Source organism: Phalacrocorax carbo, chromosome 4 (genome assembly GCF_963921805.1).
Source record: "Phalacrocorax carbo chromosome 4, bPhaCar2.1, whole genome shotgun sequence".
Lineage (NCBI taxonomy): Eukaryota > Metazoa > Chordata > Aves > Suliformes > Phalacrocoracidae > Phalacrocorax > Phalacrocorax carbo.
Genome location: NC_087516.1, coordinates 53294230 through 53321773, shown reverse-complemented (window position 1 = coordinate 53321773; position 27544 = coordinate 53294230). Strand labels below are relative to the sequence as shown.

The following is a 27544-nucleotide window of genomic DNA, read 5'->3' as shown; positions in this document are numbered from 1 at the left end:
TCTCACTTGTCACATCTTATTTTGTTCACACTGAAATAGTCCATTATTTATTTCCTGTAGGAACTCAGAGAAACAAAAAAAAGCACGTTACCTGACTCAAAACTGTTTCTTCAAACCCTTCCTTTGCAGAAGTGCCCTTCCCAGCCCCAGTTTGTAAGGGGGATCAAAATCACTCTGGCCTTGCCTGATGTTAACTTGAGGCACCTGCCATGATGGCAAACCTGTAGCGGAAGAGTGCCTGAAGAAAGGCTCAAGAGCTGAAACCAACTGTGAACTATTTTCCAAGTTACCCTGCTGTGCCAGTTTTAGGCAGTTTTCATCCTGCCTCCCTTTATTCTGCACTTGGTTCCCCCCACTGTATTCCCACCTGCTGCTCTTTTTTGTGCTACTCTTCCAAGTTTCACCTGACACTAGTAAAATTTTCTCTCTCACTCCATGATCCATACATTTCATGCTTTAAAATGCCAACACCTCTGTCTCTGCCGCCAAAACAAAGTGCCTTCACTACACAATAGCTTTTAGCTATACCATAGCTTTCAGTTCTGTTGCATATCCATCTTAAAAATTACATTTTAGAAGGCAGTGATCCCTGCTGCATTTCTTCTGGACCAGGCTTTGCCAGACACTTTCTCATTATGTCACTCAGATTCAATTTCACTTTCCTTCGGACTAAATATTGCCGCAGATACCTAACACTTTCACTCTGCTGTATAAATATAGAGAGACCTTTCATCCACCTTTTTAAAAATCTGTTGTGGTTCGTGTGCAATACAACAGAAACCTTTGCAGCGAGCTTTTCTGGTTTCTCCCCAAACTACCAACCAATTGCTTGTGTTTAGATGGCTGGAGCCTAGCCCTTCGTTATTAATGCAGCGAGAAGTGTTTCCATTCACCCCAGTGCCCGGGAGCTGGATATAGCCTCTGCGTCACCTGAAATCCAAGAGCACCCGTGTGCCATGTGGCACAGGACATTCCCAGGAGCTGCAGGCAGCTGCCTCGTTTTCAATGTGCTTGTTTCCTCTGAGTGCTTTAGACCAACATGAGGATAAAAGGTTATATTTTTAAAAGATATCCCTGCTTCACATAGCGGTAACATACATGGCTTTTCCCTGGGTAATGCCACTGAAGGGCCTTACATCTTCCCTTGTTCTTTATCTATAAAACAGCCTCCTTCCTTTCCCTGCTCCCCTCTTTTGCTGCTAGTGGAACTGGTAAAAGGTGTTTTCACTGGCAAAAATCCCCATGAACTGGGTGTAGAGACACCCATGACGAACTTTTTGTAGACAGGGGCTCAGTGGGACATAGCCAGGTGTTCAGGCACAATACAAAATCCCTAAATCAATCATGAGGAATTTTAAAAATACCTAAAATATCTTTGTTGTAGAAAGGAAGCGACTAAACCCAAGGTCCTGCCTGGCTGCCCCAGGCTGCCTTTACAGACAGCCAGGTGTTGCATAAGTGGGTGCATTTTGGGTCAGAGCAGCGTGAAAGCACCCAGGATGTATTGGCTACAGAAGCTGAAGTTATCGACGGAAAGGTTTGGGTTTTTTTAGGTGCATTTTCTGTGTAAAACACTTGTTTGTGCCACTGGCTAGGGTTGGCAGCAGCTGGGTGGAGGCAATAAGCACAATATTTGACAGTCTGCTCAAAAGCAAGACCTCTTCCGTGGCAGTTAATGACCCTCTTTTGCTCACCCCATGGTTTTTTCTTGAGGGGCTACAACAGATTTGGCGATACAAATATAGCCACCACAGCAGCACCTAGCTGTAAGCTTAGCCAGGAGGAACAGCATATGGAGAAGAGCCCCTCACTAAATAGGCTATTACTTCATGTAATTAATTCCAGGAAAACGCATTATATTTTGATTACGGGCATTCAGAGCGGGAACTGCTCGTACAGCACTTGAGATAAGGAAGAGTCCAGATAGACTTAAATAGCAAACCTTAGTATGAATTATTACGTAATTATCTGTCCCCCATCACCATGAGGTCTGCATGTCTCAGGCAGCTAAAAATAGAGCAGCCTCCCCCCACCTTGCTCTCTGTCCAGCCTGTGGGAGGAAAGACTTGACTCACTTATGTTTGGGTGAGCCCTGCGAGCCGCATCAGCAAAGGGAAGCAAGGGTCATGCATGTTGAAGCAATACTGGTCTCTCCCTAAGCTGCAGCAGACAGACAGAGAAAATGCATTCACAAGTCATTAGTTGACCTGAATGGACCGGAGACTGCCCCTGGGAAGTGTCACTTCTCCGTGCCCTGGCTCTGGGGAGACGAATACCTCCTGCTGAGGCACCCCATGCTCCCAGCCACTCTGGGCTGCAGAAAACCAGCTAGGGCTTATAGCCACTTACCTTTTGGGTTTTTTGAGGTTTGCTGCACCAAAAAGTAGACCAAGGCTTTTCTTCATCCACCTGTCTGTGAGCCTAAGGGACATGATGCCTGCTTGCAGCGGTGGCTCTGGCAGGGCATGCCACGCTGGCTGCAGCAGGACAGTCGCTGGGGATGATAGTGTTCCTCATGCTTCACCAGGGCAGCATGAGGGCATTTGGGCAGACATGCTGCATGTCCTCATCCTTATGCTACCCTTGGCTGTTTCCTTTCAAAGGCAAGATAAGCATAATATTGATCTTCTAACAAGACATCCCATGCAGCACACTCACAAGATGCGGGGACTTTCATTGTCATTGCCGATGTTTAACAACATTGAGGCTAGAAAGTTCAGTTACTATGCAAAAAAACCCAAAACAAAACCAAAACATCCTATAGGCTGGAAAAGAAGCATAAGCAACACTTTTTCCAAATTGCTTATTAAAAACAGTTAAATTATTTGGGAGAGAAGGCTTCTCTTAGAAATACCATTCTTATATTAATTTCTGGTTACTGCCATGAGGCAGCCCAGATTAAGGAGTGATGATAACATTACGCCAATGCCCGCTATTTAGTCACGTGTCCTAGAGTCGATCCCAGGCATACATTTTGGTGACAATCCCGGCTGTACGTTTGAAGCCATCATTGAAATTCACCATGCTACACAGGCAGAAATACTAAGTAGCAAAATTTAGATCCCAGTTGAGATCCAACATCACAGTTATTGCCTTGTTCAGGTCTAGGGCATTGTTTTGTATTTTTGATGTAATACCTACAGCTGAAACCCAAGTATTTTAGTGATTTTGACCATGTGCTGCAGTCAGGGAGAGTGAAGGGTCTGGTGTCTAGGCTTGGGCTGGGGAGAGGAAGAGACTGCCACAACACCGCTACTGTCTGGGCATAGGCTCACGCTGTGTCCCAGCCTCTGCTGATGTTAAATGAGGACAATTGCATTTTCTTTCCTCCCAGAAGAGCTGGGTGACAGCCTGTTGATAAGTTATTCCCCAAAGTGCTTGCCAACTGCTTAGATAGTCTGTAAATATTTTGCAGATACTCTTTAACTGCAAGCACATCACATTTCCGCTCCAAGATTTTCAGGCTTTTTCCCAACTTCCCAGCGATGCTGTCAGAAGAGCAGGCAGAGGGCAGGGGCACACAGGGGTGGGAAAGGAGCCGACAAGGGTCCGGACCAGGGCATCCAGGGGCAAGAACAAGGACAAATGACTCAGGACCTCCTCCCAGCATAAGCAACCAAGGCAGCTTTGCAGTTCTGTGGTATCCAGTGACTTCACTGTGCTGCTGTGCCAATGGGATGGAGCTCCTTGGTTCAGATGGACAGAGCAGGACCCCTCAGTGGGGAGAGGAGACCACCAGTGGAGATGATGCAGCCTCAGTGGGGCTCCAGTTAAGATGCCCACCAGGCAGCTACCATTTGCTCTCTCACACCCTATGAGAACTGGAAGGCACCAGATACAACTACCAGGCATTGCCTCAAAACAAGCAAAGGGAGGCTCTGTTTTATGTAAATCACAAACTGCAGAACCCACAGGACGTTTTGGTAGTTTGGCTTTCATATGAGCCCCAGAAGTGTTTCCATAAATCCATGGAAGAAAGAGAGGTCTGTAAAGGTTTATTAAATACAATTTCTGGCATAGAACTGCTGAAGGCCAGGAGAGCATAGCAGGAAAGTGTTGGTACCTGTTTGCTTCTCTTCCTAGACCACTTGTTGCTGGTCATTGTTGGGGGCAGGATATTAAGTCACTGGACCATTGGTCTGAGTCTCTATGACTTTTTTTTTTTTTCCCTGTGCCAAAAAATTGTGTTTCTGTCTATTCAGGCTGCAGAGCAAAGCTTGAAAAGAAGGTCAAGACTTATGCAAATTCGCTGTGGTAGTCCTCTGCTTTTTACTCAGTTTCATGACAATTTTAGTGTCTGGCATGTTTGAGTGTTTGCAGTCACCCATCCTGAGCCTCACTGTGTCCACTGGAGCCCAGGGCTGGACTTCAGGAGCACAATGGAGGAGACTTCTTTACTACCTGCCCTTTACTTTGGCATGTCCATTGATTCCCACCTACAGATTGATTTTGTCCCTTTTTTCCCTTGGGTTATTGAAACCACTGATTTCTCTGTAGCCTGTGGTATCAGAGTTTTCAGTATTTTAACACCGATAACGTTCCAGCAGTGCACAACAGCCTTTTGTGAAACAGAGGCATTTGAAGAGAGATTCAAACCAGCAGGCTTTGTGGGGTAGTTAAAACCACCCTCCAAATTTTCTATTTTCAGCCCTTCTCTTATACAAGTTTGGAAACAGCACTTCAGTCAAAACGGAAACATGCCGTGGGAGTTTCTGCTCTGGAAATCTTAGTTGCTAATTCTTGCTGGACAGGAAGAGCTTCACCCAAAAGCAAATGTCTCAGTGCATCAGCAGCACCAGAGTGTGGCAGGACAGCCCAACTGTGAAGGACCGTCTGCCAGGCACCTTCAGCAGTACTCAGAAGCTGTTCCAGGAAAAATCATCACATGGGGAAAATAAATCCAGACCAGCACAAAAACAAAGGCTTTCTGAGGAAGCATCCTATGCCAGCAGGGATGCATGCCAAGGCATCCGCAAGAGAAGAAAGAAGAAAAAATTAAAACAACCAGTCACACAAAATAGGCAAGATAGTGAAACCACAGAAAACTACAGAAGACTTCTTTTCACTTGCCCGTTTCCCTTGGCCTCGCAGACCAGCACATCTGGTAGACTAAACGCTGGGAGGATAATGCATGTAGCGGAGAGCCCCAGGGGCCTGTCAGGGGGTTCAGCACTTGCTGCTGGACTCTCCGATGCTGCACAATAAGGTCTTAAGCTACACTATGATTGTAAACACAATTTGGGGCCAGGAGGAGAAGGCCAAATCAGCTCAACTGCCAGCCCCAGAAAAGCATGTGGCTTTTAGGCAGCATGACGGCAAGGAGGGAAGTATAACAAAATGCAGGCTCAGCCCTTCCAGGCAGCTGAAGCTCAAGTTATTTCCACACTGCAAAATACCTTAGGGGACAGGCAATTTTTCCACTAACGTTTGCAAAAAGGGTGACAGAGATCCTACTGGTCACTTGGCAATTTTTCACCCCAGCAAATCAGCAGCAGTTACTTGCTTGATGGCTGTACATCATCAGGAAATTTGCTGCATTTCTCCAGCTGGACTCCTGCCTTGTGCACTCTCCTGACAGTCACCCATGCACCAACACTCAAAACAACCCCAGCCTGTTTAAAAGTGTCAGCAAATTAGTCATCTCCAGACATTTTTAATACCAGGATTTGTTTTTACAGGTTTTTGGACTTTTAAAAAATTTATTATTACTCTACTGATGCAATCAGTGTCTGAGACTGGCTGCTGATGGCTGTCAATGGGGCTATAGCCAGCCGGATGACATGGCTCATACGAGGCTCAAACTCAGTATAGAACACAGTTGTGTCTTTTGTCTCCCCACAACGCACATGTCCCAGGCTCAAAAAAAGAGAAAATAATTTTCAGAATACATTAATTCATAGACAGTTTATGATAATGTATTCCTGTGCCAAAATTGACACAAAATTGAACAGCCTATTTTCCTCCCCAGACACATGTAAAGGTAGCAGTCATATCCTCCCTCAGTCTTTTTCTCCCGGTTTTAACAAGGCGAATTAAGATTGCTCTCTTAACAGAAACTTGTCAGCCCCCTTTCCTCCACATGCTGGTGCCCAGATGGTCAAGTCTGGTGACAGTGACCCAAGTGTGACGAAGCTGTCAGTGGCTCCAAGTTCCTTTCTGTTGGGTTGTTCAAGGACAGACAAAAAGACCTGGGTGTATTGGTTGGTTGGATACAGCTTTTTACATCTTTTACAAAGACAGAGTTGGCCATTTTGCTGCACTCCTGGTGGCTCAACAGTTTCCACTATAAGCTGCTGTTTTCATTTGTTCTACATTTACTGAACTCAAATGTGTTCAGTCTCACATTTTCCACACTTGTAGTCTGCTCTGGGCTGGATTTTTTTCTCCATCTCAGGAAGTAGGGATCATTTGTTTCCAAGAGCACACCCGTGGAAAATTAGTTGTTAGCGTTAAATACATCCATCTGTTTCTTTGAAGAGCTTTACCACCTGCTTATAGTGGAAAGGACCTGAAATTTGACAAGGAGAAATTCTAGGGAGGTACTCTCTGCTGTCCCCATGAAAATCTACCCACACTTTGTTCCCTATAAATTTCTGGAAAATACCATTTTCATGTGCACCCACTAGCACACGTGTCTGTTCCACAGGGATCAGATCTGCTCCTCAGCACAGGGGGAGGAGGCTGGGGCGCATCACCCTAAGGACCATGCACCGCTGGCAATGGCAGCAGCCCATCTGCTCACGTGCTGTTGCCTATGTCTTTGGCTTGTTCAGTCCGGCACAAGGTCCTGAAAATGACAAGGGTCTACTGAACCTTTGCTTTAAGGTGAAGAACATATCTGACTTCTTAAATAAAAATGTCTGCATGATAGATAGCCACAAATAAAGAGTAAAAATGTTTCAGAATAAAAATTTCAATGTATCATATAAGACTACCAGAAATTTCCTCTCATGAAATTTTACTACAATGTATTGGCACCAGGTTTGCTGACATGCAGTTATAACCCCATGCTGTCACAGGGGAGAATTAGTTACGGTGGATTTACACCTGACTTTGACATTTTGCAGTTAGCTTTTCATGTCCTGCTACCACCTGTAGCACTAAGAAGTGCAACTAGAGTGCCGACATGAGTGCAACCCAGACACGTCATAAAGCAAGTAAAATATACGGACAGACATCTGAAATCTTAGTAAGCCATAGTGTATGTTCATACACAGGAAAATGTGTCAGGCTCAATAAAAGCATCCCAGCACCAAACTGTCCACTTAAATACTTGTCCATTCAAGGTGTTCAGCCAGAACACTGATGTGTAGGCTGAGGCTATGGACGAGATGAAAAGCAAGAAATTATCACCAGCTTGTGTTGAGAAGACCCAGGAGGGACAGCTACATCTCACTGCTTCCACCTCACCCAACTCATCCTGCAGTGACTTGGTACATGTACTTGCTGAACTGCTGCACCAGAGTCACTTTTGATTTACTTCTAGGCGAGAAAGGAGTCCACACTTAAAACACTGCATAACACACAACTCCCCACTAGCTCCCTGCATGGCTTTCACGTATTTGTGAAAGAACAAGACAAAAAATAGCAGGGATAAACTACACAGGGAATCAGTAAAGAGCAGCTGTAAAAAAAAGGTGGGGAGAAGGAAATTAAAAAAGAGGATATTTGTCTTCCAGAATTTTCCAGTTTTGTGCATCACATGTTGCCTTGGAACACAACCATTTTTCAGACAATGGAGTGGAAGGGTGTTCTTGCTTAGGGGTGTCTCCTGAAAGGAGAGGAATGGGTGGATGTCTGGGAACTGGATGAGCTTTCTGGAAGAAAGCGATATGGGTCCTGCTTCATACCCACCCAAGGCAGCAAGATTTATTAAGATTCAAGTAAGTAATTTTTTCCTTTTTATTTGAAACCTTTATCTAACCGTTGATTTAACTATGAAAAATAAATTCATTGTGCATGGTAAAAGAAAATGTTTACACTTGTGACCTGAACTTTCTGTTACTCACGAAAACTGGAACATATCCTATAACTATTGCTATACAAAGATTTAGCAGAAACAAACAATTGCCAGTTAACCGTCATTCAGATTTAGGACAAAGATCAAAGACTGCTGTCACAGTTCTAATGTATTGACTTTGGTTAATTTTTTTCAATATTGTTTGCCTGCTTCCTTTCCTGACATCCCAGTGGAAGTCATCATATTTCAAAAGCTGCTGAGGAACTTCAGATTTTACCAAGTCAGTGAACCCTAATTTTAGATGCTCTGCCCTCAAGTAGGCTAGTGCTTGGTTGCACATGAGCAGTCTAAATGACTTGAAAGGAGCTGCTCATGTAAATAAAGTTATACATGTGCCTTACTATTCACTAGATCAGAGCACAGGTTTCAAACGCTTCGACTCAACTTTTTCATTCCTCCTGCTGGCTCCTGAAATTAATGATTAAATAAGAAAAACAAACAATAGATAGTTTATTTTAATTCCTGAGAATTTTTATTCCATTTGAGTGAACCAATACATTCCTTTGTGAAACGGGAAGCAACAGTTAATATTGTACATTTTTATGTGCCATCTATTCTAATGCGGGAGAGAAGTTTGCAAAATTTTTCTGCATTGTGGTAGTCAATTTACGATTCATTTACTGTGACTGATGTTTCTACAAAAATCTCGCAGCGAGTGTAACAGATCTATCTGATATTTCATACTACTTTGTTTTTCTCTACTGCAATCTCATTTGGCATTCTAGCCTACATCAGTTGAAGTAAACAGTAATCTTAACATTAGCTTCAGAAGCAATGGTACTAGTAGTATATTACTTTAGCATTATAAAAATGAAACACTTCTTTGCACCTACCTCAACCCCACTAGTTTTCTGAGATGCCTTATTAGTACTAGCACATATGCAAGAGACCACTGGAAAGTCATCTTGTAGGCTAACAAGTAGAATGCAAAGCTTTATCTGGATACAGAGGAGTTGGTTGACTGTTACTTCAGGTCTTACTTTCTTCATTCCATTGGAAACTACGGCAATATCCTGCCGACAATCTTATCAGTACAAGTCTGTCAACATTTGAGTGCAAAATCTGCTCCAGGGCATGTTTTTATATCTTGGAACACCAAATGCGTTTTCTTACTGTTTTTTAAAGTAATTACAACAATAAAAGTCAGGTATAAGACTTGGAAGTCTTATAAGAACGCTTCCTTCCCAACATCTGGCTCAAGAAGGGAAACACAGCAGCTGAGGATATTAAACATAAGAAGAAGTAAAGTCATTGACTGCACAGTTGATAGGAAAAAGAAAACAAATCAGCGAGGACACATTCAGCAAAACAATGAAAATAATGAGGTGGCAAAACAATATGTTTAGCCTAGGATTAAGCCTCCCCCATTTTCCATGAACATTGTGTTTAATTAACATTTGATTACTCTTTGTGGCAAAAACCACGCACTGGATGAAAGCCTGGCACCGAGGAGCTGCAGGCGAGCACGTCCCCGTCCTGGTCCCTGGCAGCTGCGCCATGCTGCCTGCTCACTGCACCAGTCCCTGAATGGAGGAATTGCCTTGGGAAATGCCAAGCTGATTGCAGACAAACTTGGCACGATGCCTGGCCCCAGTAGAAAACTGGGCACCAGTGGGCAGAGCCTTCAGCAGCCTGGCGAACCACCTGCAGGTACCACAGTGTGGTGCTGCCCCAGCTGAGACCTGGACCCCAGAACCACGCACCGGGCCTGTGCACAGAGAACCACACACATGAAGTAGCCCCACCACCTTTTTCCTCCCTTCTCCACGAGGTAAGGGGGTATGTTGGTCTTGTTTCTCATGAAGTTCTCTAGACAGCAGAGTACCTCAATAGCAGCAGTAAGAGTGTCAGCATTGCAATAGGCAGCCTGTCTCAGCAGTCACCTCTGTAACTCACCAGAGGGTTGGTTTTTTTCCTAAAAAAAAGCAGAGCCTATACCAAAAGGAAGTGTTTCAGTCCTCTCAAAGGTCTTCTGTGCTGACACCCTGCAAAGCCTCAAGTCTGTGAATTTGGAGGCATTCCCCTCTCTCCTGCGCTGCTTTGGGTTTTAGTTTGTTTTTCAGCGGTGTTCCTGCCTAGCTAGTTGCAAACAAGATTTGTGTTATCGTCTTTTGTAATAAAAAATAATTTAAAAAAATACTTCTATGCTTTCCATCTGTTTTTTTTTTTGCATCAGGAGAACAGGAAAAGAGAAGTTACCTCTCGAGACCAGCCAGTGCATATACAAGATTTGGAAATGGTCTCAGTGGGCTCTGCACAATCTAGGATACAGTCAAAGAAATAAAGAGAGACTATGAACATAAACTCTCACTCTCTTGTTGGATGTCTGAATGCTACTAGACTCACTGGACCAAATATTTGTGCTTTATATCCAGAGAAATGCCTGCTTTCTACTAAGATATACTGATATTATGTGGAGAACAGTATAGCTCAACTTGTCTACATTTGAAAGTCAGAGACTGAAAGGGAAAATGGGGACAACATGTTATAAAAAGGAAGAATGAGTAACAAAAGGAAGAATGCATTAGGAATAAAATGTTAGGAGGATCTTGTGAGCCTAGGCCATAACTTGAAGCACAGATAAAACAAGCACAATCAGTAACCACAGATAATGGTGCAACTGCAGATCCTGTAGCAAATGACATAGTGATGTGGAGCTTTCTCCCCAAGATGATGTTTTACCTGCTCTGAAGGCCTCTGGTAAACAATCTGTAGAAGACGACATCCACTGAGTCATTTCCAAGGAGGAGAGAAAACAAATCTCTGAAGAGACAAGTGATATATAGCAGCCAAGGCTTTATTTTTATCAATGACTTGTCAAGCCAGCTGTGAACATTCACCCTTTTAATCAGAGAGTCATTAGGATCCATATGTATTTAATCAAGACTGTAACTCTTGAAGGTGCTCTAAATGCTGCTACAGGTAGTAGCGTCTGTTTTAACATATAGCACCTTGCATTTTGACATTCAGGTGATCGTGCTAATGCTGAGGTAAAATCCAGGCTTCTAGCACTAAACTTTAAAAGCAAGCAGTCACTTTCCTGTTACACCATTAGTTTGTTTATTTACATTTAGCAAGCTGCCTATTTAAAAAAGTAAAACAAAAAGCTGAAAATAATTTGATTAAAAAATAGTTCAGTTCATCTAGTCCTCCACGTTATGGCTGGGGCTGGTTGAAGCTCCAGAAGCTGTGGTCTCGTGGCGCTTCCCGTCACCATCCAGAAGACAGCTGCCAAAATATGAATGCTGTTTCGTGCACAGGTAGCAGAAACAATCAGCAGCTGCCCCTGCTCTAGCTCAGTATTCTTCCTTCTGCTGGCACCTCCATCTGTGGTTACAATTCAGAGCCCCATGAAACAGGCAGCTGACTCGACCCATGCCACTTGATCGTGCTGCCAAATCTTCCACTGCTCATTTCCTGCAGCACAATCTGAAAGAAAGCCTGTTTCCATGCCTGAGCTGGTCTGGACAAAGATAAATCTGAAGGCTGCCTAGTGACTACTGTATAAACATACAGAAAGTCTGATGATCTAACCTACAAGGCTTTGGTTATTTGGTCTAATTAAGTGGAGAAGATGCCAAGAAAATAATTACTGGAAAGTTTTCTTTTGACAAAATTATGATAGAAATTTCTCAACAGCTTCAAGGAACTCTGTGGACAACCTAAGCCCTTCCAAGTCCAGCAGATTGCCCTTTTTGTCATGAAAGTGGAATAATTCAGTCTCTTCCTCTTCGTCTCAAAATAGGTTGGTCTCTGAGGTAGGAATGATGATGATGCTAATGATAGAGCCCAGGACTCCGTTAACTTGACTTTCTTGAGTTGTCATCTGTGAAGTATTTGAGTCTCTTCCTCTGCTGACACTGCTGCTATTCAAACCAACAGGCAGAGAAGCTGCTCTCAGAGAGCTGGACACGAGTGTTGGAGGGGGACTGCGTACGACTGACCACCCAAGCACCTTCTCCAAACAGCTGGAAGAGAGTGAAACCTAGAGCGGAGATATAAGCTTTAGTGTTGTCATACAGCGGATGACTATGGAAACCAGTATTTGAAATTCATTACCACCAGTAGCTGAGTCACCAGTCATAATTTCTAAACACCTGAATCTTTGACTAGAAAGAGGGAGAATCATGATGTGTTGACATCTACAGCTTGGAAAGCAGGATGCTAAATGAAACAAAAGAAGACATGTTCAAATATCAGCTGAGACCAAAAAGAAAAAAAAAAAAAAAAAAAAAGAAAAGCCCATTCCTATATCTGACTTATTTTATGTGTAAAAAAAAAATTCTCCATTTTTAACACATCTCAAGGTACTGGATAATTGTACTTCTCTCAAGGAAGAGTTCTCAGATAAGATTCGAGTGCGCTGTGTTCTTTATTTGCCTAAACTTTCACCGTTGTTGTGACAATCTCTATCATGGTGTCCCCAAATAGCTGCTGGTACTGCCTCAGGGCAGTTGGTGGCATTGCATTCATACGTTGAACAGTACTTCCACCAATAAAGAAGGGAAAAACAGTGACTGTGATCCTGCTGTGCTAACCATTTCCCATCTGCCTATTTTGGGAGAACTCTAATTTCTGACTTGGCCCTGATGGCAACTCCTCTGTGACCTTTCCATAACTCTTTGTGCATAGCGTGCAAAATCAGAGTAAACTAACTAAGTTTTGAAAGTGTTAGTTAATATTTAAATACACTGACAACAGAACGCATGAGTAATCAATTTTGGCTTGCTTTAGAAAATGACAGTTAAGGTCCTTTAATCACTTAATCACTGTGCCAGATATAGAGAGAAGTTTGAATTCCCTTCTTCCTGAGGAAAATCAACCTTTAAAGTAAAATGCAGTTTCTACTTCATTATTATGTGTATTCCCATGAAGCCTAAGGGAATTCAGAGTACGACTAAGCTTTGCTCAAATTGTTATAAAGCTTCTTTCAGAGTTATATTTATTTCTCTTAATAAGATTGTAAAGTGTATTAATTAGCTACACTGAGTCTCTCCATAGCTTGAGCTTCCCACAACAGTTTTGTAAAATTTTTCCTCTATTGCAGATATTCCTGTTCCAGTCATAAACCTCATTAATTCAACTTTAGTCTTCCTGAAGCATTCAGGCGTGTAGTTCCCATGGATTTATAGGGGTTTGGTGCTGAAACATCTTAAAATGTTAGATCAGTTTCTAGCATGATTACAGTCCCCAGCAGGGGCTGTAATCTTGGCCCCCTTTGCGTACACCTAGTCCGTGGCCTGAGATACTGCCTTTATACTGACAAACTAAACAGTTCCTTAAGTCAAAAGGGAAGAGGTTTTGGGGTATTTTTGGTTGGTTTCGGTTTTGGTTTGTTTTTTAAGATTTAGGGGTCATCTCCTCAGTCTTAGCAAGTAGATTGGCAAAATATGTTATTGCATAGCATAGGTCTAGTCTGGTTTTAGAGACAGAAAGCCAAACACTTTTTTTTTCACACCAATTTCTTTTTTATTTTTTTTACTATAACCCCAGAATTTTTTGTCTCCTATCCCCCGCCTTTCCCCCCACATCTCTCTGTCTGTCTGTGTTTAAAATTAGATACTGATATATACTGCAGCATAATGTAATTCTATTCCACAAGTAGGAATCATTTACCAATCCCTGTCGATAACAATTTCTCCAGCCGCTATACCTACCCATGTGCTAAAAAAAAGTGGTTTAAAACAACTTGTCAGAGAAGAAAAGTCTGTTCTTCCAAACCAACAATAACAACAGAATGAAAAAAACCCAAACCTAAAACTACTCTTCCCTGTTTCAAGTGCTGTTTTCATTGCAGCAGCAGGACAGGTTTCTTTTGGATATGGCTTAGCGGGCAGGACACAACTTCCACGGTTTTTTTTAAATAGTTTTCACACCGGAACCGGTTATTTCCCTTGACACAAAGCCTGGATGCACAGAGCACACGTGGGAACGCTCCTTTGAAACCAAATATCCAAACCTATCATATCCTCATAATACATGGCTGCATTTTAGTGCTTCCAAAAAGGCCTCTTGACTGCCACACCAAGTTTCCAGGTGTCAGTCTACATCAAGTCCATTACCACCCTAACTAACTGCAATAAGTCATGGGGCTGGATCATGTCTTTGTGGGAGCACAGAAAACAGTCCCGTGTATTTTTATGCTCTGGAAAGCCCCAAGCCCAGGACACTGATTGGCTTTTTTACATTCACTTGAGGGACAGATTTTCTTTTTTGACAACCCATCTGCAACTGTGCATTAAGGAGGCATGACCTCGGTCAGTGAAAAGAATTGAGAAGTACATAAATTTTTAGGTGTTCTTGAGATGGTCTTCTTAAAGAAAGTGAAGGAAGAGTAAGATTCTTTTCCTAAAAAAAAAATTCATATTTTGTTAAATCAAAAAGTTTGTGACCCTTCACCAAATTCACACTTGTGTTTCCATAAGTGAGCATTTTTGGAAGTGCCATAAATGGAATTCAGTAATAGACAATTCAGTAATGCTATTAAAACCTTAAAATAAATATCTAAAAATGCAGTGGGGTTTCTTTAGGGTTGGTGGGGCTTTTTTAAGGATAAATGGGTGGCCTTATAGTGAAACACTCTCATTGAGCTTGACAAATAAATATTTATTCTGATAGAATGAATACTCATGCATTTATCTAACACACAAAGGAGCAATGATTTCTGTGCAATATGAAGCTGAAAATATTGAGAGAAGTAAAGGAGGCTTCAAACATTCAATGTAAATAAACTCCACGCATCTCTGTGAACACCACTGAAAGCCTCAGCACGAAGGCACTCTGTTTAAAAGCTATTTATCAAAATAATCCAACAAATGTCTTTCAAAGACAGAGTATAGTGTCTGAGCCTTTTTGTGGGCTACACAGTTACTAAATTACAGCATACAGAAATATTTTATTGTACTACTGAACACTTTTATGCAACCACCTCAGATCTATTTTCCTTTTACTCCCTTGTGAGACCAAAAGCCAGTAGTTCTCCAGCACCTGGAGACATCTCTTGTCTTTGCCACTTGCCTACAACCTTGGACACACTGGGCTACTGATGGAGGGCAGTGCAGGTGGGTAGTAGATTTGAGCCCATGTTGCCTGCCACCACATTTGAAGCCATTGTTTTTCCATCAATCCTATGCACAACAGTTTCAGGAACAGACCAACTTTTCTCCTGACTTCATCTTAAGGAGACACATGAAAGAAGACAAGACAGACACATGCAGGAACTGGGTCATCGGATTGCTGGAAATTGCAAGAATAACTCCTGCTTTAAACTATGCTGTCTCTAGACAATGAGCCTCAGAGCTTGAAGGGGGTACAGGGGACAGAAGCAGGTGCTGTAGCTACCCAAGTGTCTAGTTACACACACTAAAATAACCCCATGAAAGGGTGCCTCCATCAAAAATTGGGTGCTACCCAGTGCAGCCACAGGCAGGGGATTGTAAGTCCTCCTTTCTTAAAAATGCAGTGCTGATACATGCTTGAAATGGTGCCACCATACAAATACTTGTTTTGAATCTGGTGATACAGTTCTGGCAGAAGCTGACTTGTGGGTGACCTACAGCTCCCATCCTCAGCAGTTCCTCAGGGAATGGGGTGCTCCTCAGCCGCATGACAGCAAACCTCAGCTGTTTGGGCAATGAGTGTGATGCATCTGCAGAAGATGTGCTGCATACTCACCGTCTCCTCTTTCAGTGAGGGAAGGGTGGCAGCTGCCAGACTCTCCCACCCTTAGGAAGAAATGGGAGTTTCTTTCTCGTCTTCCCCCTCAACAAAAATAAAACATTTTAATGTATGCTGAAAAGAGGAAAAAGGGTGGCTTCTATCATGCCAAACTCTGTTTTGCAGCCCTGACTCTGTAATACAAGGAGGCTGCCACAATGTAGACATGAGGGTAGGGATGGGAAGAACCAGAGCTGGAGTAGATAAACATGCAAAGTCCACTTCCTACATTTGATACTACTGACTGTGCTTTAACGCAGCTTTAGAGCTATGAGCTGATGCTGGCTTTCCAAAAACAAGCAACATATAAGGGAAAAAAAGTTAATAAGGCATTACTGACATTCATGTTAGTCACAAAAAGAGAAATAACAGCAAGGCTGAAGAGGACATTGGAATCAGTATAAGTAAAGCCTACAGAAGAAAGAGATTGTTATCAAGGCTGAATTATTATTCCAGAGATGACGTACTGTAGCAAGATTAATAGTAAAATGAAGAGTGCCCAGCAGAGACTTTTTTCTTACCTTTTCTGCAGTTGCTGCATCACAGCTGCAGGTCTTCGGGAGCAGGTCTCTCTTCTCCTGTCTCACACTTGTTGAGAAAGAATGACTTCGGCGAGGCTGCCATTTCTTATGAACTGGCTCTACAGGGTCAAGCTCTACATCACTCCAGGTCTAATCACAAACGAGGAAGGATTTCACCCAGTTACAGTCTTTCTCAAATTCTAAAAGTTCTCAAACTCTAGCAGAACCCATGCACACTTATAGAAAAACTAAAGCTGTTCTAACACAGGTCTCACACTCAAAACTCCCCTGGAGAGAGGCTTGATTTTCAATCTTGTCTCTTACCGTGGACTATTTGAACAAAAAAAAAATCTTTGAAATAATGAAATAATGAAAAGTTATTTAGTCTCTTTTCACCAGGAGGTTTTTCACCCTTTTTAATCTCATTGCTTGTGCAATGCTTATAGCTGTGCAACACCTGAAGTCTAAAGATGGGAGCAAATACAACAAATCTGTTTAAAGTGCCTTATGGCATTCTGTGTGACCATCAGCTGGTACAAACCGGTGGACATGCACAGGTCCAAAACCACATTTGTACACATCCCAGCTGGATACCAAGAACACCCAGGGCTTCTCAGGCACCATGAGCTTGCTTCTTTGAACCATCACCAGTGGATGGGAGGCAAGGGGTGGGCTCCGCACTAATTTTCCAAGAGCATGCCAGTAATGGAGCCCAATCATGACATTGCAACCATGCTGTTCCATTTACAGGCTTGGGCAGAGGCCATCCATCATCCCTAACTTTGTGGTGGCTTTTTCATTGAGAATCAATGATGAGATCATTCCACTATTTTCCACACAAACTTTTAGATATGGATAGATAGACCGACAGATAGATAGGGCTCCAAACAAGTGAGAAGCTAGTGCATAATTCCACTGCATCACCTTGCTCATACATCCACGTATTGCCAAACTGTTTATCTCTCCTCCTACAACTTTACGTGACTCATGAATATGTTGTCTCCCTACACTAACATGTATATAACACACAGAGGAAAGCATTGGTGGCAACAGCTGCGTCTTTTACAGTGTTGCTGGTGTCATTCCTGCCCATCAATACTTTACTGAAGCATTCCAAAGTTTCGCTTGGTGCTGCTGTCATGTAAGAGTCATTGAGATTAGCTTTTATTTCCACAGCTGCTGTTTCAGCTAAAATCTGTACAGCTGCACTGAGTTGTCAGTTGCCCCAGGAACAATTACCTTTGGCTGCATCAGCTCGGCACAACACAGTGCTGTGCATAGCTAATAGCAGGCGTTTTATCTGAGACTCCTAAGCCAAAGTTGTGCCAAAGGCTGAAGCCTCTTATCCACGTTTTGCCATCTCTTGAAACAGCAATCCCAATCAAACATACGCAATAACCTGCTAACCCCAATGAACCAAAACCAAGTAGTGACAAACAGTGAAGAACAGAAAGCTTCTTGGATCAGGATGGGTGATCCAGCAGAAATTACCTAATTTGACATCAAACAAAGGATTAATGGGGAGAGAATTTAGGAATAAGCTTTAAGTCAAGGAAAATTGAAAGATGAAAGGAGCAAAAAAGGGTGGAATTAAGTAAATGAGGAACATGCCTCTTTTAAACTATGTCAATGCATTTCCATCTCACTACAACCAGTGAATGAAGTGCAAGTTAAGCAGACAAGTAGTCCCCATGATTTTGAGGGGGATACAGATATGTGTGGGTGCTCTGTTTGCTCAAGCTGTTAAGCAATACCAAACAAAGTATACTCTTTTGGTCATGATAAGATATTGGCATGTTGCATATACTAACCTCATATTGCAAGGATAATCTGGGTATTTTACTGTTCAAGAAATCATCACAGTTGGTACTTTCATGCATCATTGTGTAATCAGTGGTCTGTGAATGGAATTACATCAGCAGGACAGATTATCTCATTTTCATTTACATTGCAACAGAAATATCTATGCATTTATTAATATCTTCAAGAGTCAAGACAAACACTAAATTTCATAGCCCATACAAAGTGAGTCACACTTTCTTTTGTATCTCATTAAGGTCTCTTGCCCTAATATAGCAGCAACCAGATAAACATGAATGTGGTCCCCATGCCCTGAAGACTATGCAAACCTAGGCAAGCAAATTTGGGGATCCTCATGCTGTGTGGTGTGGTACAGTAGTGTCACACTCCACGAGAGTCCCATCACACACTTGGACTAAAATCTGAAAAACAGTATGCTAAAAAAGGCTTTGCCCAGGCTAAGAGAGGCCTTTCACTCTTCTATTTATTGTTTTAATTTAAAACAAATTTTATGGTAGACATATTTTATGAAACACTATAGAAAAATCTTTTAAATTCTAGATCAGATCTCTCCTGAGAAGTAGCTTGTCCACTGCCTGGTGCTTAAACACTTGCTAATTTTGAATGACAAAACGTGCCCCATTTAAGTGATTTCATGATCTTTAGTTATCATCATTATTACTTGTCTGTAATACAGTAACCTGTAGGCTGTGTATTGATAGCTCGAAATGCTGCTGGGATACGTGATATACAGTCACAAAGTAGAAGAGGATCGTTGTCCCCAGACAGTTCACAACTGCACAAGCTGTACGGCTGAGACTACCCAGCAACATGCAATTAGCCATTTTAACTGGAAGTCTACCTGATGCAGCTGTATGGTTAATGTGCAAGAGAGGCAGCAGCATGGGCTGCAAAGTAACCTGTCTTTTGTAATGGGATAGATTTTGCCTCATTAGGGCTCAGGCAGTGAGCCTTCCCCTCTGGCACTTAAAGTGGGGTTATTTTGTTCTGTTTTTTGATTTCACAGGCAGAAGACCTGAATTTCTTGTCAGCACCCTGGACACATTGGCTGGGACTGCTTGGTTTCCCAGTAAACAGTGCATTTTTTGCTCAGGTGTGTTTGTTTTACTGTCTGTTTGCCATGAAAGAGTTCAGAAATATCTCTGATGCTGTTACCTGAAAGGAACAGCTTTCATTCTCAGGCAGAAAATTCAATCTTGTTCAAGATTGAATCTTATCTTGTTCAAGAATGGTGCATTGTTGATGCTGGTTTTCCTGGTGGTCCTAGGTTCATTTCCAAACCAAGGACCCCAGCCTTCCCAAAAATACTCAACATATTTACAATTTCAGGGAAAAGAAACTCCACAGCCTGACATTTGACGCCAGCACCCTGAAAGCAGCAGCCTGTGGGTTACAGCACGCTAATAACTGAGCCCCATCCTTGCTCAGACTGCTGGCACCTGGCTCAAGGAGAGAGCCAAGAGTTTGTCACGCAGCCTGTCATGGTGTTTTATACCTTTGTGAGAGGTTACTGACTGCAGCCATTGCTCTGGGAAGTGTCTTACGCCCGAGCTGAGTGTGGAGCAGTGCAGGTGCCCAGGAGGGCCAGCCCCAGCCCAGCCCTTGCTGCAGCAGCCAGCCCTCCCCAGGTGCTGCCTTCCCAGCACCTCTGCTGGCAAGGCCAGCTTCTTGTGACTTACAGAGGCAGGCAAGGTCCTGCTGAGAGACACTGTGAAGAACGCCAAAGGATTTTTTTTATTTCTAACTTCTTCAATCCTACTGCAATGAGACCTGTTTTCTGTTTAATTCTGCTTAGTTGGGAAGGAAATAAAGGGCTCACTCCTCCTTCCCAACCCCAACCCCCCACCGCAACCCAAACCAACAGGTTACACATCCTGAGTTTCTAACCTGTGACTATTCCCTAGGAAAAGCCTCCATGCTATAGGCAACTGCTTCTTCACGCTATGCTTCAGCCAGACCACCAGTCTTACAGAGATTTGAGGTGTGCTGCTTACAAAACACCCCATCTAGCTCCAGGTGTGGGAATCTTCCACTCTTCACAGTTAAAATCCGGGGAGACAAATAAAAATGTTTCCTGTCTGCAGAAAATGGGCTTCCTTTGAAACAATAAAACAGCTATTGGATAGGTTAGAAAACTTTAGATGGAGATGGTTTTCCTGTCCTCCAGCCTCACCAGATACTGAATTATGTAGCAAAGGTTTGGTGACATGGGGAATGCCTGCAAATGGCTCTTTTTAATTCACATTAAAGGCTTAACCCAAACATCCATGGCCCCAGTAAGCATCTGAGTCATGCAGATATGCTGGCCTGGATGTTTTTTCTAATCAGAAATCAGCATGAGCTCCCAGAAAGGCTTTGCAGAAATGACCTCATATAACCCCAAAAATATAGCTACCCACCCCCATGTTTTCCATTCTCTATTTTTGAATTTTTATTTATAGAGTCACTAATTTTGGGAGTCGAAGAAATATTATACTCACTTTCCTTCATGGAAAAAATACAAGACTTACAGCTTCTCCAGTGGAAACTGATGAAACACAAGTGCTCTTGGTCCTGCCAGCAAGAGAGTGATGGCTGGAGAGAGAGGTCCTGAATGATGATTCATTTATGGAGCCTCTCAGGAGGTCATTCTTTGATAGTCGTATTAGGAACCTCAAGCAGGGAACAGCATTGTGGATGGTTTTTCTGAAGGAAAATGGGAGAAGAAAAAACCACAAGTGGCACATTGACAACACAGCTTTGAAAATCATGTGGTGAAAGTACCATGTTTTTCCATAATGTCAGCACAGCTTCTGTTTTGATTGAGGGGGTCTGAAAAACTACATGGAAACAGCATGGTATATCTAGTGGAAACTACTCAACAGGCTGAAAGGAAAATAGCAGGTGGTGTCTGGGCCTCGAATCAAAATACACATGGAAGAGCTGTATGGATAAGTAGTAAGAATTGAAAATATCTTGAAGAGCATGGATTGCTTCCAATTTAATTAAAAGGCTAACCCAGAAAACTTTCAGGTTAGCTGGTATGAAGGTCATCCCTGTGCACAGGCACAGGACAAGTGGAAAAAAGGAAGAGGGAGAGGACCAGAAGAATCAGATATTATTTGTATTGCAGCAGCTCCTGTAAACTCCTATCAAGAATTACCACTCCATACAAGCACAGAGAAGGATGATGATCTAGGCCCCAAAGAGCTTAAAATCTGCCTAATTCATTAAATAATAGTCTTAGTAATGGTTGTGTGAGTCTATTCTTCCTAGCCTCAGCCTGGCAGAGAGCAGAAGAGTCCAGGAGCCTCCCCCGCGTAATGCCAGCTGGCCTTGCTCATCATTGTCACTGAGGACTGGTGAGGTGATGCATTTGGTATAACACCTCCCCAGTGCTACCCCATCCATTATTTCAGCCCAACAGATGAAGCTAATATAGGGACAAAACTAAACCAATAAGTCAAGAAGTGAGGCAGCAACAAGGTATATGGAAAACAATTGATATGCGGGACTTAATGTTCAATGGAGGATGTTAGTACACTGGCTTTACACTGAGATGCAGGTCAGGTAGATGCATATTGTAAAATCTTTGCTTCTGTAGTTACCAGGTTTGCTGAATAACTAGTACATTTTAAATCATAATGTTTATTCTCAGTAAAGATCACACGTGTTAAAGTTTCAGAGACCTGACTGTGGAATCACAAGATGAGATCACTAGTTTGTCAATCCAAAAAAAAACCAAAACAAAAAGTAACCCACCACTGCCAAATCCCAATATTTGGCATCATCACCACTCTCAGTAGACCAGGCATCTGCATGTCTTTCCTCTCTAACTTCAAAGGCAGCTGAACAAGCAGCTGTGTGCCTACAATGGAGGTTAGGACTGAAGAAATCTTTCTGCCCACACCATCATTCTGGATTCTGACAAGACACCTGCTGGTGAGGTGGCAGACCCTCACCAAGCTGCTTCCCTTGGACATAGACATAGCTTTTGCTGTCTGCCACGGCCTACCTGGGTCCATAAACTACTCAATAACTTCAAGTTGGTGTAAAACATACCATCCTGTTTATTAAGTGGGATGTCATGCAGAGACCTCCTCACACTAGAAGTTCAGGAAACGGATGTCTGATGGTAAAATTTCAAGGGCAACGTATGAGCATTTTTGATGTCTTGAGGGACCAGAGTTTCAATTTTAGTAATATTTTGGAGAACTGTTGAGGGACATTTTGTGGGCTGAGACAAAAATATGGATTTTGAAGGGAGTTTTAATACTGCGCATGTGAAATACAAAATAGGTATAAACCTGAGGTGCTTATTTGATAATATTTTTATAATCCTCTGAAATAAAAATCACCCAAAGTCAAATATGTAGTAATTGCAAACAACTTCTTGAAAAATATTGCAAATAAAAATTATTCATGATTATTCAGTTATTTATCATGGAGCAGTTTTGAATAAACCATTTCTGTAATATTGTGCTTCACTTGGGAGCAACTTGGAAACACGGAGATGCAGAATTTCCCCATTTGCTATGAACAAATGATTATAAAACCTAAAACTTCCAAACTTTAAGGAAGTTTCTGCAACAACTCTAACATCAGCCAAGCAATGCTCTCTACAGCTCACGTACAGGTTGTTAGAGTGAAGCCATTCTTCACCCACAAAACCGTATTTCATGTATATAACAGTTAACCTTTTAGACCAGTTCTTAAAAGCAAAATGCTAGCACAACGGTCACTGTTTCATTTTCAGTTACATTCATGGTAATGTACTTTTTTCATTGCTTAATGTAAGGAAACCCCACAAAAAGACTTGATTTGTTGGGCTGTTAAGACGCAGCAACAGTTATTCTATGTGCAAAAAAGCAACTTGCTTTGGTGGCATTACATCATTGGTTTGAGCCACATCTGAACTCTTTAGATCCTGATTGCTCGGTGCCTCTTTCTAGAAAGGTTTGGAAAAGAACGTAGGTTTAACCCAGTTCAATAGTTCCAATACAAAATGACGATTTATTCCTCACTAAAACCCACTTAAGTCTTGGACCTGAACAGACTAGCCCATTTATCCATCATTGGATAAATGACTTTCAAGGCATAATGTGAATTAGTAGAAGATATGGAAATTATCCAGAAACCCCGATCTTTACATACATATTCATTATTCATTGTTCAAGCAAAGTTGGTCTTGCCAAAATATTTTCACCAGCTGACATGCTGGCCTACTGTAGCTGCTTTCTGAGTTTTAAAACTACATGCTTGATTCATCACAAGGGACCCAACATTAATTCTTTTCCTGACTGGATGACTACCAAGTTTATAAAATGTCTTCAAAACAACTGCATAAACATTTCTTGTGTTGATATGTCTAGAAAGACAAATTAAGAAGCAGGAAAAATGCCCCACAGTTTGAGTCTCTGAAATCCTATTGTGGACTCCAGCCTTTTAACACACTTACTTTGAAAAGCCAATGCTTGTAGGAAAAAACCCTAATTGAAGCAGTTCGCTATATTGTACCTGCTTTGAAAACACTCTCTTGACCTTGCAAAAATAATATAAAGAATCACTGAACACAATAGCTTTGGGTCAGAAAAAAATACTGGGTCGATATTGTGTCAGTCAGCCATGCAAATCTTCTCATTGAACTTCTGCAAGCCATTGGAGAGTAGTCATTCCCTTATTACAAACTAAAATCCTCTACAACCTTCAGAAACAAATACGGGCTCCGGTTTTTGGAGGATGCAAATGGTGTTAGTTACCATCTCAGACATCTTCAAACAAAATATATGTTTTTGCTATTTCTAGGTATATTTCCAGCAGCCTTCTGAGAAGGTTTAACCATTCTTACAGCCACACTTTCGCACATTCAAACCAATGAACTCTTTTTCCAGCTCCCAAATCCTAGTTTTCAGGCAATATGACCTAGCAGCTTTTCCTCTTCACGGGCGAGACAAACCTCATACCAATGGCTAGCCCTGCCATCTAGTGGCATTTATACATTTTTCACATATATCACCCTCTACAACATTGCCGTGTTTCATCCAAATTTTTGACACAGCATCCCCTTGTGGTAGATAGGCTTTGAGAGACGCGGGAAAATCTAGAGATACGCTGAATAACAGTTCTGTTACAAGAATTTCTCCTTTTATATAATAAAGCATTTTTTACCGTCAATGTTTTAAAACCACATTACATACAGCTACATGTGGAAATTGCAAGCTCTGAGCTGTATCTTTTATGTGAGGTATAGCTTCTTCTGTGTAAGCTGCTGAGAGTCGTTAACAGTGAAAAGAAATATTTGGGAGCTGATCTGAAGCTGGAGATAAGGCTGGGAGCACAATGGAGGTGTATTCCTTTCCTCACATTAAACAAACAAACAAAAGATCCGCAAAACAACCCCCCAAAAAACTGCTTTTGCTGGAGTTTTGGAAGCCAAGTATTTTAGAAGTTTTAACGGAAGTGACTGACTTCACCAGTACTTGAACACCTTTCTCAGCTGAAGCTGGGAGGAAATTTTGAAATAATATGATGACTTCAAAAATGAAGTTTTAGCTTGCGTAGTGTCTGGGAAGTGCGGCGCAAGTTTGTCCTTTTTTGACACCATTCAGCAGAACACCATGACAGCTTATTCCCTTGCAGAAGTACATTGTAACTCCTTTCAGGACCACACGACTGAAGATACAATAATTTTTGATGTGTCCATACTACGCACGCCTCCAGATCCTAGCTAGCTCAAAGGGCAGGTGGCCTTTCTGAAATGCAAGGTGGTTCCTTCTCATGTTTTTTCCTAAATGTTGGGGAAAGCTGAGCTGGTCTCTGGAGACCAACTGGGACTCTCTAAAGAGGTTATTAAAGGAGATTATAATGGAACTTCTTCTGTGAAGGGAAAGGTTTCTGACTCTTTGGAGGAGTGTCTTTTATGGTAAATTATCATTCTATTCACCTAATCTTGCAGGTTTCCCATCAGAGTGACAGTATGGAAATCTTTTTTTTACAATGCACTGCTACCTTTCTAATCATCCACTCTGTGGGAAAAAGTTATCTTTATACTTTCTATCCCTTACCTTACTGCAGTCAGGGGGGCTGAATGAAAAGCAGAATTCATAGCTTTCAGCTCAGAAACTCATTCACTCTCTGTGAGGGAATTAAGAGGGAAATAAAAAGGCAAAAAAAGTTGGCTAGCCATGCAGCTTGTTGAGACTGGATAGTGTTCGACTATTTGTTAGTGAAATTGTGCTGGTTGGCACAGTTTTCTGTTTTAAAGTATACAGTAATTGATATCTGTAATTACAAGTAGAATGAAAATGCAGAATAATTTGCTTATGAAGGCATAGGTTCAGAAATATTTTATGCCTGCAAAAAACAACTGAAATGTTTCAGAGAAGTGACCAACATCACATTTTGCCCAGATTTACACTACACCACATTAGTGAAGTGTAAAACAACATTTTTTTTCTTTTTTAAGTCAAAGCTAATACCTTTACCTTTTTGAAAAAGGTAAAGAATGAAGAAGCTTTTACCCAAGACAACTAAACGAAACAAATATGAAAACTGAGCCTTCAGAAGATACTTCTTTCCACTAAGGAGGGTATTTCAGAAACATCTGCTTTATTTTTTGAAGGCAAATACTTGTTGACAGAGCCAGCAAGCCTGCTAATAAAAGAAGCAGTGTTTTCAGTATATTTGGAAATATTAGTCATTTTCAGGGAGCTGTCTGGATTACTGGTTTCCTACAGCTCTCACCTTGCACAGAACTTCTATGAAAATGCTCTTTTGTTCTTACAGAGCTTCTCCCAAAGACCAGCAACTTGTTTACATTAATAGTGATGTTGGTGTAAAAATAATAACTTAAATGCTTCAGAAAATCAAGCCTCAAACATATGCATATATAGCTTCTTAAATTGGTGATGATGTGATTTTTGAGCCTTGCTGGTTGGGACCTATTATCCAGAGAGTGCACTTTAGCATCCGTCCCTGATATGGCAAAAGACGACCCTGAGCATCACCTCTTCCTCCCGTCAGCTGTGGTGTTGTGCAGCTCCACAGGATGGAGCAGGGCTGTGAGGGGGAAGTAAGGTGACAAAGGGACTGTTCCCCCTTATGCTGGCCATGTCGGGAGCTCCATGTGCAGCTTGTCTGCCCTGTACCAGATGGATGCGGTGCAGCATCTGGCCATCCAGATGCCATCACAGGGTGGTCAGGGCAGGAGCATGCATCACATGGGGCAAGGCTGAAGGAACAGGGGTAGTTTTTTCATTGTAAAAAACACATTTGCATGTACAGTTATACACATACCTATATGCTTACTGTACCTGTATCTTGGGTGAATTATTGCATATATGATGGGGTTGTAGATGGCAGAAGATTTGGCAATAACTGCTGGTACAGTTTTGGAATATGGTGTTAGGGTGTTGCCGCGACTGAAAAAAAGCAAAAAGATTACACACACAGCTATGCCATGGATTAATACTAAATTACTAAAACATATTACACTTTCTGACTGTTTTTGTGCTGTGATGTCTTGATAAGAAATACCCTTGAAATGTTAATTCATTCAAATACGTCCTTTGCTCAAATGAAAGGCTTGCATTTGATAGCATATACTTGGTTTCATTCATTTGGAAAAGATGAAAGACATGCCAGTGATTAGTTATCTATTTAAGGATGACCAGGAACACAAAGAATCACCTTCCTTGTTTCTACACTAGGAAAAAAAAAAAACAAAACCACAACCAAACCCAAAACCCAGACAACCTCCATTGTGACCATCTGGGGAAAGGGAATGGCAATAAAAAAGAAACCAGAAACAAACCTAAAAATCTTTCAGCAGCAACATCTGTGCTGCACAGTAGTGGGTGTCAATGACTCAGCTGCAAACACCGCAAAAGGAGGAAAGGAGTAGAAGTGGTTTGAAACCAATATTCTCCCCCTGACTTTAAGCTCCCACAGTCTTTCACATGTGACCAATGTCAGCACAGGATAATCACAATCAGTATCATAGAATCACAGAATGGCTTGGGTCAGAAGGGACTTTTAAAGATCATCTAGTCTGACCCCCTTTCCAGGGGCAGGGACCTCTTTCACTAGATGAAGTTCACTGAATCACAGAATGGTAGGGGTTGGAAGGGACCTCTGGAGATCACCTTGTCCAGCCCCTGCTGCTTGAGCAGGCACACCCAGAGCAGGGGGCACAGGATCTTGTCCAGGTGGGTTTTGAATGTCTCCAGGGAAGGAGACTCCACAGCCTCCCTGGGCAGCCTGTGCCACTGCTCTGGCACCCTCACAGGAGAGAAGTGTTTCCTCATATTCAGGTGGAACTTCCTGTGTTGCAACATGTGCCCATTGCCCCTTGTCCTGTCATTGGACACCACTGAAAAGAGTCTGGCCCCATCCTCTTCACACCCACCCTTCAGGTATTTATGAGTACTGACAAGATCCCCCCGCAGCCTTCTCCTCTCCGGGCTGAACAAACCCAAGTCTCTCAGCC

At 42.2% G+C, this 27544-nt stretch overlaps 1 protein-coding gene across 1 annotated transcript in view; it reads right to left on the bottom strand.

Moving 5' to 3' along the window:
• Positions 1-11512: 11512 nt before the first annotated feature.
• The window catches only part of LOC104043640 (melanopsin-like), a 42306-nt gene continuing 26274 nt past the window's right edge, over positions 11513-27544 (bottom strand). The window contains 4 exon segments of the mRNA XM_064450843.1: positions 11513-12005; positions 16258-16407; positions 20589-20763; positions 26370-26477. Of these exon segments, the coding sequence (XP_064306913.1) occupies positions 11637-12005; positions 16258-16407; positions 20589-20763; positions 26370-26477 (802 nt within the window). The 3' untranslated portion in view covers positions 11513-11636.